The sequence below is a fragment of the Typopeltis vanoorti genome, chromosome 24 (assembly GCF_054136105.1).
Source record: "Typopeltis vanoorti isolate ZY-2024b chromosome 24, IOZ_Tvanoo_1.0, whole genome shotgun sequence".
Lineage (NCBI taxonomy): Eukaryota > Metazoa > Arthropoda > Arachnida > Uropygi > Thelyphonidae > Typopeltis > Typopeltis vanoorti.
The window spans coordinates 21,084,779-21,102,325 of record NC_143572.1 but is presented as its reverse complement, the minus strand read 5'-3'; the positions used below and the strand labels follow the sequence as shown (position 1 = coordinate 21,102,325).

General features: G+C 33.9%; 1 protein-coding gene across 1 annotated transcript in view; it reads left to right on the top strand.

Annotated features, from left to right (window-relative positions):
• LOC150092987 (uncharacterized) overlaps window positions 1-17,547 on the top strand; it is a 90,489-nt gene that overhangs the window by 69,039 nt on the left and 3,903 nt on the right. The window contains exon 3 of the mRNA XM_090413406.1: window positions 14,243-14,328. Within this exon, the coding sequence (XP_090269532.1) occupies window positions 14,243-14,328 (86 nt within the window). The remainder of the gene's footprint in view (window positions 1-14,242; window positions 14,329-17,547) is intronic.

Genomic DNA, 17,547 nt, shown 5'->3' with positions numbered 1-17,547 from the left:
AATGAAGAAATTATGAAAGAATTAAACCAGGAACAGTAATAGAAAAAAAATTATAAAAATATAAACATAAATGAATGGAAAGCGTTGAAAGATTGAAAAAAAAAAGATTACTGAAACAAGCCTTAACGTCCTCTAAAGAGATTCAATGGCCTTCTAAGGCCAAAAAAGGCCTTAGAAGGCCTAAATCCTTGAAAGCATGATGATGATGATGATGATGATGATATCTATGTGATATTACGGTCGAGTTTTTCATAATGCTACTTTCTCGGAAAAGAGACAGGTTTAAATCTCATTTGCGATGGAGATGATCTGATATGGGTCTTTTTAGATGGGGTTAACTAGTCGATCTTCAAAACAGTCTGGCATTTTTGTTTCCGCAAAAGTGGAAAATCAAATTGGGAACACAAAATTTACAGACATAAATATAAAAAATATACCAGTGACGGACATGTTTCGGATGACCACAGCTAACTCTTAAAAACTTCCATCTGTTCTCTTATACTGAAGAGATTGCATATGTTTTGTTTTGTTTGGTTTTTCCTCTTTAAATATATGATATACAAATAGTAATTACAATACAAAATGTCACAATACAATACGTCAGTATCCCTTTGTGGGATACTGACGATATTTCGTGTCGTTGCATAATAAAATAAACAAGCGTTTAGGGATAATAATTAAGTAATCTATGGTCATATGCTTAGTCAGCAAGGCATCTTTACAGGCATATAGACAAGAATAGTTAAGAATAGGCAAATGTTAGACTGAGTACTTAATGGCATAACTCGACACTTCTAATTGCAGCCCTCTTGAGCTGACAGTGTCATAATAATAATGTTTCGCAGAATTTTGGTAGTGTGAGGCAGTCCGATGTAATGCAGCTGGGGAATGTTGTGGGGATATGGAAGATTTCAAAAAAAAAAAAGTCTTTCAGATTTGTTCTGCTTTTGTATAGTAAAGGTTTTTTTTTTAATCTCGAATAAATTATCGAAATCAGTGGTATGGTATATGGTGTAGGTCCTGGATGCAACCGCATCCAAGCTGATAGTGACAGTTCTTTCAGCACGGCAAAAAAGTGACAGCTTGCAGGAGCAGAATCCTGCATTCTGCCGTGTATCCTGTAGAGACACAGGATGAGGATGAGCCAACATGATGTAGAGAGTCTTTTGGTAAACGAATAAGGCTACCAAAAGTTTGGCAGCCTTAAGAACATGTGCTTTTTTTTATTTCAAAATGCTTTGGATGTAAGGATAACGATGGATTTTTGTGGGAGGGGAGGAAAGAGTATAGAGTTTATTAATTCTAATTGAGGAGGAAGCCATTGGGGAAGAAAGCGTCACGAATGTAGTTAAGTTCATTGGTGTAGCTTGCATAGTCTGAATAAAGGTTTCTAACTATTTTTAGCTAATATTTTAATAACACCATATTGTCGGGAAGTTGATGTAGGTAAATTTTCCTGTAGAGAGAAGAGGATAAGGATCAGATGCTAAACGAATTTCAACCAAAGGATCCTAACGTGTCACAGAAGGGTAGATAATTATTTTTAGTTTTATTTTTCTATGGTAAAATGGATCCTAGGATATTGGCTGTTCAAATGTATTAAAACATTTCTAATATAACCATGCCATGTGGTGAAATGAAGATTTATAAGGACAGTAATGTCTAAAATACTTTATTTTCAATTATTCTATGAATAGATTGAAGAAGGGAGAGCCCCAATCAATATCCGCAATCTTTTCGTAGGGTTTTGTCAAAGGAAAACAGAACCTGAATTAATCCTGAGGTTTTTTGTTATTATTATTTTTATTTTGGGAGACATTAGTGAGGAGAGGTTAGGTGTATCAAAACTGACTATAATGTCCGTATCTTTGACGGTGTCTGAGAGCAAGATTTGACATTTGGTGCGTGTAATTTTTAATATGAGAGACGATAAGGTCAGTAATAAGAGAAAGCATTTAATTGAATATTCGGCCATTTTATATCTGGGAAATCAGTACTATGTGTTCTAAATGGCATATTTTGTTTTGTTTTGTGTATCTTGGATAATCCATTAATAGAATGGGGATATATGTATCAACTCAACTGAGTTATTTTATAATTCAGTTAATTCAGAGTTAGATAACAAATATAACAATAAATAATCGGAGTGCCCAAAAATTACTTATGGAGCTCAAAAACTTGATGTATTTCATTTCAAGTAACAGTATTATTATTTTAACCTCAGTAGAAGAACGTTGCGGCGTTTGTCCTTCGGTTGGAAAGTTCTGGGTTCGATTCCCTCCACGATGAAAAAACTTTATGGAAATTTTCGACAGAAGTTATAAGTCAGTGTCATACGGGATGAGATTGCAAAGTTTTTTCATTCCGTAGAACATGCAAATCAGCCTGCGAACAAGCAATCTACAGCGAACGTATTCTAGTGGGGATGGAAGTCGGACATGTTAACAGGCGGCACTCCCAGTTAATAACAGAAGCACTCATTCTTCTCCACTATGGGGACATAATAACAGCAACAAGAACAACAGCATTATTGTTATCATTATTATGCTTAATGTGTGATATCAATGTTTAAAGAAAAATAGTAGTGAAACTTTATGCTTTCAGTATAGAAACAGAAACATACACGCATCAACTTCTTCCATTCCTTTCTGTCTTGAGCTCTTTCATTCCAGTTCTGGATTCCCATCGCAGCTGTCTTTTTTGGATATTATTCTCCTAACGCATTCACGGTCTACCTCAGTGTCGCTTTCCATCAAGCTTCATCTTGAATGCTTGTTTAGCCATTTTCTCCTCACCCATTCTTTGCACATGTTCAAGTCATCTCAATCCGCTTGCTCGAATCTCATCAGTGGGGATCTATAGAGTTCATATAGTTTTTGGTTATGGCTTCTTCTCCATTCACCTGTTATATTATCTCTTACAGGTCCATAGACTTTTCTGAGGATTTTATTTTCAAAGATCTGCAACGCTTTTCGCATCTTGGTTTATTATATTCCAGGTTTCTGGAGCATAAAAACCAAGTTATAATCCATAGCATGATTGTCTTGTATATTTCTGTTTTAACTTTGCTTGATATAATTTTGGAAGATAATAAATGATTCAGTGAATGATAAGATCTAAGAGCTTATGTATTTTATTTCTGTACCAATTTTATTATCTCGAGTAATCAATGTTCCAAGATATTTGAAGGAGGTGGCATTTTTAAATTTTAGGTTATCAATGGTAAAATGGTCATTTTCCCATTGATTGTGATTTCTGCAGAAAATTGAATATTATAATATTAATTTTTATCATAGTTGATTTGTAATCATAGTTTTTCAGCAACAGTTTTGAGTTTTCTAAATGTTGTTCTAATGTCTTTACTATTTTTTCCCCAGTAAGGCATATTCATCTGCATATCCTAATATCACTGTTTATGTTATCTTTTACAATTTCGCGCTGTATTTTTCTAATGCTAAATTAAAAAGGATGGGCATCTTCTTGTTTCAATCCTGTCTTAATATCAAAAGGTTTAGATCTAATTCCAACAGCTTTATACTTTCCTGTACTTCAGCTAGTTAAGGTTTAATTATTTCTGGGTGACAAGTATGATAATTCACCATGCTTCGGCGATTGTGGTGCAAATTTTGATTAAACGTATTATCTTATGAGGTATTCCTAGTTCATCTAATATTCCCCAAAGGCCTTCTCTACGAATGCTATCATATGCTTTTCTAAAGTCTACAAATAAAATATGGACCTGCAGGTTGTATTCCCTTTTTTCTAGTATAAATTTTTTCTAGTGTAAATATTTGGTCAACTGTTGATCTAATTCTTCGGAATGCTGCTTAATATTCACCAATATTTTTTTTCAGCATAAGGTAATATGTAGTATAACATTTTTAGTATAATATTAGATAAAATTTTATAGCCTGCTAACAGTAGCTATATTCCACTGTAACTTTCAGATTCACTTTTGTTTCCTTTTTTATATACTGGAATGATAAGCGATTCTTTCCATTCTGTGGGTATCTCTTCTTTTTCCCATATTAAAGTTATCAGCTTATGTATATTATTATTACGTGACACCTCCATGGAGTCCAAAGATTCATCCAGGTGAGTGGTTAATTCACTACCTTCATATTTAATGAATTCGGTTACTATTCCATCAGTACCTGCTGCCTTTGTTGTCTTTGAACTTATTTATACTTTCCTGTACTTTAGCTAGTGAAGGTTTAATTATTTCTGGGTGACAAGTATGATAAGTGACAAGTATGAAATTGTTTAGTTTCATGGAAAAAAAATTTCTTTTCCATTGTCTTATTATTTTATCAGCTTCCTTGCTGCTCTCTTTGTATCTCAGAACGGCATGAATATCACAATCTTTTTTTCTTTTTTCTTTATTGACAATTGACATTCTTCATTGAAAGCTGTATTTTACTTCGAATTCCAATTGAGTTTTCTGCTGCTACTTTTATGCTATCCTTAATATGATTCCAGATATTTTCAATATTTTCATTCTCTTACGGTTGAATATTTTTTCAATTTCTGTTTTAATTCACACGCATATTTTCTTCTCTCTTCTGTTATATCTAGTTTGTTAATATATTTTCTCAATTTATTTGCATGTGTCGCAAAATATTTACTGTTTATTTTAACCTTAAGAATGGCACCAATTAGAAAATGTTCACTATCACACTCTGCTCTTCTGAAGCTCCGGATATTCTGAATGCAATTCCTATGTCTTTTACTGATTATGATATGGTCTATTTGATTGGATGTATGACCATCAGGAGATTTCCATGTTTGTTTGTGTATATTATTCCTCATAAACATAGTGACGCTTATTATTAAATTTCTGAATGCGGCCAAATTAATTAACAAATTAATATTTGTCTCTTCATGAAGGCTTTGGTTTCCAATAATTTTTTATATATTTCTTCTTTTCCAATTTTTGCACTGAAATCGTCTAATAAAATGATTATATCCTACCGGGGAATTTTTTCTAGGATTAATTCCAAATTTCATAGAATTTATCTTTTATGAACTCTTCCGCAGCTTCTGTAGGCATTAATAAAGGTTATCGTGAACCATTTTGCTTGTACTCTTAGCTTGCTTATTTTTTCATTAAAAGCTTCAAATTCGATCAGTGATGACATTATTTTTTCCCTAAACATATTCCAAATCCATGTTTATCAGAATTGTTTCCACCATAAAGCAGTAAAAGGTTCTCATAGACTCTAATAGACTCAAATAACCAAAATAAACAAATAGCCAAAAATACGACACAAATCTAAGATGTTTATTCGCATATTAATGAAGAGCCTAGATTTTTCCTTTTATCATTAGTAAATAATTTAAAAAAGTTTCTTTATTTTTCATATACATATACATGTATTGTAAAGCCTAAATATATAATAATACACAATGCAGTTCAAATAAAATAAGGTAATATATGAGTAGCCTATTTCTGAAACTTTAGTGCATTTTATTTCGCTCCATATGATAAAACCGTCGGTTTGTTGACTGCATACACGTATTTTCTATTTCTGTCATTTTCATATATTGGACTTGATTTTTTTACATTACTTTCTCTCTTTTACATCACTCATAAATATCTCTCTTTCTTTATCTTACATTACATTCTAATCTATAAGACAACTTCTATGATGCTTACAAGTGTTATGTTCATCTTCCGCTTATTTCTGCTAGACAACAACGTTTACTATAGCTCACTTTACTCTTATAACAGATAATATAAACAAAAGGATAACGGAGTGTCAAAGTGTAGTATACAGTAAAAGCTATGTTTATCGACCGGCCAGGTTAGCAGAGTAGTTAACATACCCACTTTGCAGGAATAGGCCTACGAGTTCGAATCTCGCCGCGGACATGGATGTTTGTGATTATTTAGGTGCGTGATGAACTTCATTACCCTGTGCGAGACCCCCCCCCCCCGTTTATTGAAGGCCAAGACATTTCTAGAGCAGTGCTTGTGGATTATGTAAAAAAAAATACAAAAAATGTTAAAAAACAATGTTAAAAAATCAATTTCTCGCCCAAGGTATTAGCGTACTACAGGTTTACAATATTTCGTAGGTGGAAGTCACACACACATAAGGTTTCTAGAGAATGGTTCTAGTGAAGATTCGCAGAATTTGCGTAAATACCGTTAATAGGATTTTCAGATATATATATATATATATATATATATATATATATATATACAAACAAGCCATAATGATTGCTTTATCCTGCACATATTAACGTACTAATAAGAAATTAAATATAAAATTTTATCGAAAAAAGATGAATATAAATTATTCTAGTCTTTGGCTATGAACAGGATCTCTGAGCGGAACTTTTAGAAGAGGCTTTAATTTCTTTACGTTTCTCCACCATTATTTCTAAAACTAGACAGTGCCTAAATTCTTAACTCGATCAGTCGTGAAATGATTGATAATAATGACGCAGCCATAAGGAATAATAACACAATGCTCTTATTATCGATACAGTCATAATAATATGCGGTGGCATACTGTGGTTTACATTGTGTAATTTAAATCAAAAGTGGAAAGCTTCTGATAAACTTTAGTAACGACCAAATTTCATTAAAACCTGGGTTAGGAATTATGTCAGACAAAGCCCATCTACCAAACAGGCACAAATTATATGTGGTCTTTATATAATATGGAGTCACTGAAGACACCCTCTTTTCAACATGCAGACAAGCGACATTTACACCCCTACCACACAAAGTCAAATAAACCTAATTATTGAAGAAGAGCCTAAAGGATTCATTTGGACGATTAATAGATAAATTAATAGAAATAGAGGATATTATAAATCAGTCCTTATTTCATAGCTAAATGTATTATAGAAACTTAGGACGTTTCTAAAATAGACCAGAGAGTTTATGAGAATATACTCCTCGGCATCGGAGTTGCTTTGCACTACCTAGAAAACACTAGCTCTGCGCAGGAGTCCGTATATTCACTTTTTATTCGTGCTTTTAGGTTTCACTGACCTGACAGCTATTTTATACGCTGCGGCTGTGAGAGTGGAAATTTATATCCACACTGCTCAACAGCCTGCTACCAGTCTGAAATATCTAAAAGGACATTCAAATACGAACTTCGAAAGTTGTACCAATGCGGTGTGTAACAGCATAAGCGGAGCACATCAACCATAATATCGAAACTACAACAAATAAGGTCAACACCAATATTATATCAGATAAAAGCACTCACACAGACAGGCTGTGCTTATTTCGCTGTCTTCATATTTTAAAAGCTTATTCTAGTTTCGAAGTTAGTAAGATTATACTGTCTTATGTCTTTATTCTCCTCATTTATTGAGGAGGATAAAGACCATTGTGAAACTGCTAAATATATTAGCATATAAACCAAACCAAACCTTGTACCTACACGCTTCAAATCTATCCTCATAACCAATGTCAAAATCACGATGCTATCTTTGTTATCTACTTTTTACTTGCTCCAAAGTTTTTGCATCCCCGTGAAAGCCAGGTGACCGGATATGCGCACACTAGTCCACATGTGATCAATTAGGATCACTTACTGTACAGGAGAACCACCACATGGTTAGTCTTCTCACTGTTTGCAGAGGAAGAAATCTGAGCTGTATAAATCATCTCATACTCATCTGCCCTATATTCTACTTCAATACGAAGGTGTTCAATTGAGGGATGGTCTGAACAGTTCTGGGCCTAACAATTGAAAAACGAATTTATAATTTCAAAATTATTTTTATTTTTCAACATAATCTCCCTTAAGACTAATATATTTATTCCAGTGATGTTCCAGCGCCATTATCCCGTCCGTATAGTGGTTCTCAGTAAGATCTGCAAAATGCCCCTCTACAGCTGCAATCACCTTTTCATTCAAAGAAAAACGCTGACAGTGAGAAAGAGTTTTAGTTTTGGGAAGAGATAGAAGCCAGAGGGAGCTAAATCTGGGGAAATAGGGTGGATGTTCCAACAATTCATAGTGCAGATCCCTTAATTTTCCTATTGCCAAAACACCTTTGTAGGCAGGTGCATTGTTCTGATGAAAGATGATTTTTTCCTTCTGCAAACCGGGTTTTTTCTCACGAATTTCTTCGTCTAGTTTGGTTAAAAGATAGGAATAATATTTCCCGATTATTGTTTTATCCTTTTCAAGATAATTAATAAACAAAATGCTTTTAGCATCCCAAACTACCGATGCCATGACCTTTCCTGCTGATGGAACCGACTTTGTCTTCTTTGGCGCTCGCTGAATAACCGGCTTCTGTCCACTGTTTTGACTGCTGTTTGGATTCTGGAGTGTAATGGTGAATCCTAGTCTCATTCATAGTAATAAATCGATGCACAAAATCAGTTTTATTCTTGTTAAAATGCTTCAAGCACTGTTCAGAGATTTTCATGCGAGTGCGTTTTTCATCTCCTGTGAGCAAGGTTTTATCATTTGCAATTCTTCATGCAAAAAATATCCTGCACGTTCTTTTGAAATGCCTATAGTCTCAGCAATTTCACGCACTTTGACTTGCCGGTTACCCAATACCATATAGTGCACTTGATCAATGATTTCTGGTGTTGTAACACTTTTTGGACGTCCTTCAATTGGATCATCTTCAAGGCTGGTACGGCGACGTTTAAACTCGGCAGCCCATTTCTTAATTGTCGAAAACGAAGGAGAAGGGTGCCCATAAACTTTTATGAACTTCGACCAAGTTTTGTTTGGCGTTAAACCTTCTTTTTCAAAGAATTTTATAACCGCACGATACTCCATTTTATCCATTTCAAGGGATACAGAAACACGTTTGCTTTAGACAGCTGTATAAAACAAACTACTTGATAGAATGACTTGCAATTTCACATGGATGCTTATGACAGATGTACCAACTTAGAAAAAATAAAAATAAAAAAATCGTGCCGATAATGATGTCATCTATGGTCGAGGCCGAAAACTTTTCAGATCACCCTCGTGTTACATAACATTACATAAAAAATCAATCAACTGCAACTAGCTACTGATTGGGCTTCCGAAAACATTTGTTTTGGGATCTGAGTTGCCTCTCGATTTCCCTATTCATAAGATTGCCTCTGATACCATGCATGTCTCTAGCTACTTTTTAATTTTTTGATTTTTAATTTTAGTGTACTCGCTCTCCAACGAAAGGCTGCGGGTTCGAATCTTGTCGTGGGCATTAGACTACCGCTCCGCTTATTGGTCTGAAGTGGCTTGAAAACGTTCCATCTTTGGTCTCTAGAACAGGGTTTTGGGACTATTTAAAAAATGAATATACAAAAAAATGTATACACTTTGATTAAAATTGTGGAAAAAAATTCCTAACCCACCACGGTACAAAATGTACCATAGGCTTGCAAATAACCTTTCGTGGGTTAAAAAAAAATCAATCAACTGCAACTTTTATTCTATGAGTTATACATTTCGACATTTCATTTGGTAACGAGCACTCAAATTTTCGATGTACTAAATATTTCTTGTTTCTCAAAGATGTTTATGGCCATAGAATGTGATAAAGTTTTGTTCAAATAATTTAAATTCTTTTTAGAGAAAAAAGTTAACTTCATATTCTAAAATACGCCATTATTTTCACGATATTTACATAATTATTAGAAAATGTAACTTCATGTTAAAATAACTTATATTTAATATAAATAAAAACAATAAAATAATATAAATAATAATATTATATAATAAAAATTTAATGTAAATAAAAATAAATATATATTTAAAATATATAATCGAACAGGCATAATGGCAACTTATAGCGAATGTTATCATTATCAGTTACGATATCTTTGACTCTGGTTCTAATCAACTTCGACTTTTTTTATGATTAGCAATCATAAAAGAAACAATTAAATTGGATTATAACTTACATTTTAATGCACGGCCCTTTCGGCAGTTTGATTCATGTCACATCTATCTTTTATAAAATCATAACTGTTAGTAAATAACTTATTTTTTGTGATTAAAATGTTAGATATTTCTTTCACTGTTATTATTTTTCACACAAACACATAACAACTCACGTAGGCTACGGTTAACACAAAGAACAATTTAGCAGACGAACAAAGATATTATGGAAGCTATACTCTTGACATCATGTTTGCAACGAATTAAAATAAAATAATAAAATAGTTATTTTATATCCCTGTGCGTCTTTGTAACACTATTTTTTAAAACATTTTTCTGGAAGTTTAAGCGTTGTTACAAGAACAGTAGACTGCAATTAAATGTTATAGATTTCAAATGCATTTTTTTTTTTATTTCAAGCTATTCACACTACTTTTGAAAGCGCTCTTTCAGTAACACAAAGCGACCCCTCAATTAAAATGACTTTAATGTCAGTTCTTTCCTACCACTAATTAACGTGTTTGCGAGTCTATCGTCTTACGCTTGATATTACAGTTACTATAAACATTCAAAATTAGGATATAATTGAAAAGAACTTTACTTTAACGAAAATTAATAAATTATTATTATTAACGATCGCTCTTAACATAAATTCTGAATATGTCATTTTAAATGTTTGAACAGTTACTGTCCGATGAATTTTCCAATTGAAATGTCTCAGTTATAGAGATTTTTACTTGGTAAGGTAAGGTAACCAGCCTCCCTCGATGAGTCTAAGGACTCATGGAGTCGCCCGAAATAATAATAATAATAATAATAATAATAATAATAATAATAATAATAATAATAATAATAATAAATGAGCGGAAGTATCTGATAAGCATATGTTCAGTTACTGCTAGCATGAATAGGCTGAAAAGTCTATAGATTACGAAAAGAAATATAATTAAGCAGCGTGTGTGTCACTGCTCTCGTATTCATAATAGGCAAGAAATGAGAACATACAATACCTATTAATGATACGTTACCCGTTTTAAATTACAACCAGAAATGTATAGCAGAAAATATGGCAATTTACTCCTTCCAACCTAGGCTTAACGATTCTTTATCTTACAACTTTTTATCCTTCCCTCTACAAACTCGGGAATGGAGAATCATTCATTTGGATTTAATCATTTACAATAAGTGGTTCGCAAACTTTTATTTATATTTTATTTTATTTTATTTATTTAGTACTTTTTGTTAGTCTAAATAAAATAATTTTGTCGTAGGTTTTTTCGACTAGGTTCGGTAAATTCGTCATCAGATTATAAAAGGTGAAACTTACTCATAACAAATTTTCACTACTTGATATTAATATGTACATTTATTCCTTTTTCACTTTCAGCATTATTTACAATCTCATACTATTTTCGATACCATTATCAAGTTCAGTACTAAATAATTCTTGAGAAAGTTAACGTGATCAGTAAGAACTGATTACTTTGGCTCAATCCTAGACAAAGATTATGGTTCTCAAAGGAAATACAGACAGAGAAGCTCCTGAGCAACCACTGTACCTTAATGGAGAAAGAATTGAGAAAATCAGTAAGTTTGAGTACCTGAGATCCATTATTAATGTGAAGACTTGCTGTTCAGAAGACGTCAGAAGAAGAATAGGAATGGCTAAAACAACAGTGAGAGACTTGTCTAAAATCTGGAAGGATGGATCTGTCTCTACAGGAATAAAGTTGAGGATTTTGGATGCAGCTGTTTTTTTCAACAGGACTTATGGATGTGAGACTTGGAACCTAAAGAAGTCTGATAGGAAAAGGATAACCCTTTGAGATGTAGTGTTACAGAAGACTGTTGAGGACATCATATATATTGAAAGGTGGATAAATGGATGGATTCTAGAAAGGATTAGTAGAACTTTAAGGCTCCTTAAGGATACTGACAGAAGAAAGTTGAAATACTTTGGACACATAGAAAAGGTGTAAGGAGGACTTCTCAAAACAGTAATAGAAGGTAAAGTTCTTGGAAAAAGAGGAAGGGGTAAACCGTCAATGAGATAGATGGTGTGTCGATGAATTTCATCGCCGGTGTGAAACCACCTTCCCGCTTATTGAAGGTCTGTAGGGACTTCAAAAAGTTTAATGTTCGGTCTCTAGAGCAAGGTTTCTGGACTAGGCAAAGAATAAATTAAAAATACAATATACAGTGTGTGTGTGTGTGTGTGTGTGTGTGTGTGTGTGTGTGTGTGTGTGTGTGTGTGTGTGTGTGTGTGTGTGTGTGTGTGTGTGTGTGTGTGTGTGTGTGTGTGTGTGTGTGTGTGTGTGTGTGTGTGTGTGTAAAACTGTTGAAACATAAAAAAAATCCTTTGTTATCCACAGCACTAAGTGTACTGTAAGTTTGCAAATAACTTTTCGTGGATGGGAGCAACATTAAAAAAATTAATGGATAAGAATGCTATGCAGTTAGTAGTAGATGGTAGGTTCTATAGTGTACGGCTTAAAGTGGCCTCCCACGATGAGTGCATGTAAATGTCATATAGTGATTATAATTTTAATATTTTAGAAAGGCACTAATGGGTGCTGCATGTTTTGAGTGTTTGAACAGTTACTGTCCGATGAATTTTCCAATTGAAATGTCTCAGTTATAGAGATTTTTACTTGGTAAGGTAAGGTAACCAGCCTTACGCAGAATTCCCAAACTAGAGCATCAGGAATAAAGTGGATAAATATAGCACAAAGAAAAACAGAGAAAGAGGAAGACTAACTACAAGATGGAAAGACCAGTGAAGTCGGAAGCAAACGCATAATCCTTGATGAGAAGAAGAAGAAAAAGAGCAGTTACTGTAAGTTAATAGTTTATCGCAGGGACATGGAGAACCAATTCAACAATATTGGAATTTAAAAATGACAAAACTTATCATTTTAAGCATTTTTAAAATAATGTTTAGAAAGAAACCTAATAGATCTGTATCTGTAAACTGTAAAAATGTAAAAAAGAAACCTAATAGATCTGTATCTGTAAACTGTAAAAATGACTCTTCTCCTCACCTGCTCGACATATCTTTGATTATGCTTTACAGATTTTTGTTTTATAAACAGGCCTGTGTAGCTCAGTGGAAGTGGCGCTGCATCCTCTGCGCTAAGCCGCATGAAGATAGACTTATAGTTCGAGTCTGGTTGCCAACTGGAGGAACTTTTTCTAAGCCTCTCTTCGACCGGTTCCCGAGTTAGTCGATCTCTTGCACTGCAAGCAAATTTTTTTTCTCCCGGAAAGTCGGGTTTTTCATCCCCTAAACTCAAGAAAATCGATCGTAGAACCAACATTATTTCAGACAGTAACATATCCTGTTAGGGTTAGGTACTAAGAGATGGCAGCACTTGATTGCCAGTCTCTTCATCGGGGACTGCTTATAATTAGTGAGAGACATTGGCCAGCTATCTCTGATTGACTACTGGTGGAGACTGAACTGTCCACTCAGTCTCCAAAAGCTAGGTACGGTTAAAAGGCCTCGTCTCTTCCCTATAAGGGAATAAAAGGAGTTAGCTTATAATAATTATTATTATTTTATTTTATTTTTTATTTTTATAAACAAAACCGCTTCTTTACAACAAACATTTGTGATTTTACTAGCACCAAAGATCGGATAACTTTTATATGAGTCAAACAGGTAGTCAATTTTTTGTGTAGGTAGTAGATTATTTCTCCTGGAACAAGTACATATAGTGAGGCTATTGTTCCTCTTTATAAGGTTACGATACGACCAAATCTTGACTAGTGTGCACAGATTTGATCATCTGGGTTTCTTTGGGAGGAGTAGGTAGTGGAGAGGATCCAAAGACGAGTGACCAAGCTAGGGACAGGTCTGTGGAATGGTTCCTGTAAGGATGGATCGAAGGTGTACGCGTTGCATCTAATTGGCAGGCGAAAAAAGAGGGAAGGGGGGGACATGATAGAAACATAAGTTACTAAAGGGATTCTATAAGAGTGACACCGAAGATATTTTTTCAATGCATGACGAGTACAGCAAAAGAGAACTAAGGATTATCCTTGGAAGTTGTGTAAGAATTTGGTAGTAAGGGTAGGAGGACTACTTTTTTGCTTGGAGAGTGGTGAATGACTGGCTGGAATGGATTGTTAGAGACAGTTGTGAATGCTCGGATAGTGAACGATTTTAAGGAGAGGTATGATAGTTATTGTATGAATAATGGTTAGTGTGGGTCTCTCACGATGCCCTCTGATCTCTGGAGATGCTCGTATAATAAAATAATAATAATAATAATAATAATAATAATAATAATAATAATATGCTTTTCATTTATTAATTTTACTTCATCTGTGTTGGTTTCATATTTCATTCTTATTTCAATCCTCCTATTTTACAGGACCCACAAATTCCTAAAGAGGAGTTCTCATACACGTATCATTGCAATAGGAGGCTTCTTTCTCTCCATCCCCATATTTTTTACAGGTAAGCTACTTTCTAATTCAGTACTTCATTTTAATTAGCAAGCAACTCAGAGAGTATTTTTTTAAAATAATATATAAGACGCCTAATAAAAAAAGTTTGCATTTTTTAATTGTAATAAATGTCATACTAATAACTTGTGTTTCAGCTGAATTTATATGGCGACACTGAAGAACAAATAACGTTATCCAGGTGCCATTTTTAGTTTTTATTACAGCTTTCTGCATACGATGTTTTGTTATGTCTCAAGCGTTTGAGAGAGCATGTCAGATTTTGCATTAAGTTTGTGAAATCTAAATAAATAAACAAATAAAGTGTCATTTTTCTCTGAGAAAATTTTCGACGGTTCCAACCTAGGATGGAGGAGGAGATATCGTTTCTACAATGCTATGCTTGAGTCTCGCATACTTCTTTTCTTTTTGATATTAAGCAGGTGATCGGTTAAGTTCTGCAAAGAACTTGACCGATCACACATTACACAAAGAGATTCCTGGACTCAGCAATCTGCTTTATATTTAAATTTCTTTTATTTGGCTTTTCATTGAATGAAAAATAAAACTTATTTCGTATGGTGTCTATTCGACTGACAGAGTATTGTCATCATTACAATGGACTGAAAAGATTTTTTGTCTGCTCTACAGTCTGTTTACTGCTTCGTTAATTCTTAACGTCTGTTTCTTTAATAAGTGTGTGGCCAATTAACTTTCTCAGTGAACCGTGATGCTTTTATTGTGACAGCTTGCAGCTTAGTAGTTGAATTTATCTTCCATTTTATTTGTTTTTTTTTTAGACACTATGTTTCTCTGATATTGGACCACTTCATAATAGAAAACTCTAGTTGCTATTTTGTTTAGTAATTCTGTGGTAGGTATTATCTGTAAGACTGACGACCCCTGAAAGAATCAGGCCATTCTTAATGGTGATTGTTAATAATTCATGTGCTGTATTTACGACTGAATAGAAAATTGGATGTGAGAATTCAGAATGACCCTAAAGGAATTTTGGCCTGTTTTGTGAGTGGTTAATTTGGTCTGTCATATTGTAATTTAGTCCATCAAGGAACAAAATTATTGAAACGGGTAGTGTCCCCAGTTGTTAAAGAATTCTCTTCAGCATTCTATCTGTTGTCATTATAATATTTATTCACACGTGCGTAGAGTTAGAGGAGTAAAATCATATTAAGTCCTGAAAGTTCTAACATATCTCAGACAGCTTAGAAACAAAAACCGAATAAATAAATAAATATTTAAATAAATAAATATTTTATTTCATTTTTAGAATAAAGTTGCTGTAGGTACTTTTGTTATTACAAAATTGTCTCCGCTTTGATAGAAAGAGTTAATAGTTTTATTGCATAAAGCTTTAGTGTGAGTGCATTTGAAACATTGCACAAGTACGGAGGTATTTTTCTCAAATGGATGTAAAGGAGAAATAAAAAACACAGATTAGAACAGAAAGCCATGGAATATGATGGATTAAAGATTAGCTATTGGAAACTAGACATTTTATGCAGATATAAAACAACTATATACAAATTTATGTTTAAATGAACGATAGTAAGTTTAAGCTAGATTTTATACAAGTGGAGGAAGAGCACAACAAGCCCTACTTTTAAAATTTTGCAACAGAACTTTGCTTTTAAAATAGCAACAGAACAAGGAATGGATTAAGAAAACATGGTTAGGGAAAGATAGATGGTTATGAATATGATGGAGTAAATTAACTAATGAAGTGATTAATATGAAGTGTGTTGATAAATTCAAGGAAAGTTTAGATAAATATTTTTGGAAAGGTGAATTAATAAAGGAAAGAATAATATAAAGGTATGCTAATTTGTCTGATACAAAATTTACCAGTATTAGCCGGCCTGGCTGGCCGAGTGGTTAGCGTATCTACTCTTCAACCAAAAGGCTGCGGGTTCGAATCCCGCTGTGGACATGGATGTTTGTGAGTGTCTGTGGAAATACTAGTGGTGGTGATCGGTAGATGGTGTTGGTGTAGTTGCGGTCAGTTGGTGGATTGAGTAGTGGAGACAGAACTGTAGAGTAGTGTGCCCTCCCTCGATGAGTCCTTTGACTCTCTAGAGGTGTTAAATAAAAATAATTAGTAGGTTTCGTTAGGAATTATTATTAATTAGTTGCTTTCTCTCTCTCTGAGTACATCTTCAGACATGCCACTCAGAAATGAAATTTAGCTTTTTTGTTATTGATGTAGATGCAACATCACGAATAATTATTATAAATAAAGCGAGATACAATATATTAATGCGCACAATGTTTTCGTTAAAAATATACATTTCGAAATTTCTATGGGTTATTCATTCTTGTCTTTCAGCTACAATCATTCATAATGAATTAGTTAATATGATTATCTAAAAAATATCTTAGGCATTAGTGAAGAAAGAGACAATTTCCAAGTTCTATCAGCACTTGTTGTTCTTATTGTTGCTTTTACACCCTCTTTCCAAAAAGAAATCCAACTTTTGATAGAAAATAAAACACAGACAAATTATAATTATTCAAATCATTTATTTCAATCAATATACTCTCCATTAGCTTCGATACAGTGTTTGGCACGGTCAACTAATTCGTTAAATGAGTTTTTTATATCGGTTTTTGGGATACTGTTGACTGTCGTGGTTACTGCCGCTTGAACGTTTTCAATGGTGTTGTATCGCTTTCCTTTCATCGGCAAATGAAGTCGGGGGAAGAGAAAGAAGTCACCAGGTGCAATCAGATGAATACGGCGAGTGATCCTTGGAATCGTAGAAACAAATCAGCATTGTCTTTACTTTTGACTTCTCCAAGCGACTTGTTTTTCGGATGTTCCTCTTCTGGTGGTCTCCACTCAGCACTCTGGGGCTTTGTTTCGGGCTCATACTCAAAACACCACGTTTCGTCACCACTAACGATCGCAAGGAAGTTTGGATATCCTTACAAGCGGTTTTAATGAGGTCCTTGCAGTGTTCAATTGCGAATTCAATATACGAAGGCCCAAATTCTCGGTCAAAATGTTGTGCACAGTTGATTTTGGAATCCTTAATTCATCTTCAATCAATCTCACGGTCGATTTCGGGTTTTCTTTGATGAAATCACGCACTTTTTGGATGTTAACTTCGCTCAGTCCAGTTTTTGGATGGCCCGGCTTTTCGTCGTCTTCAAGCGTCTCACGACCACTTTGAAATCGCTTAAACCACTCGTAAACTTGACTAGGATAAGCATT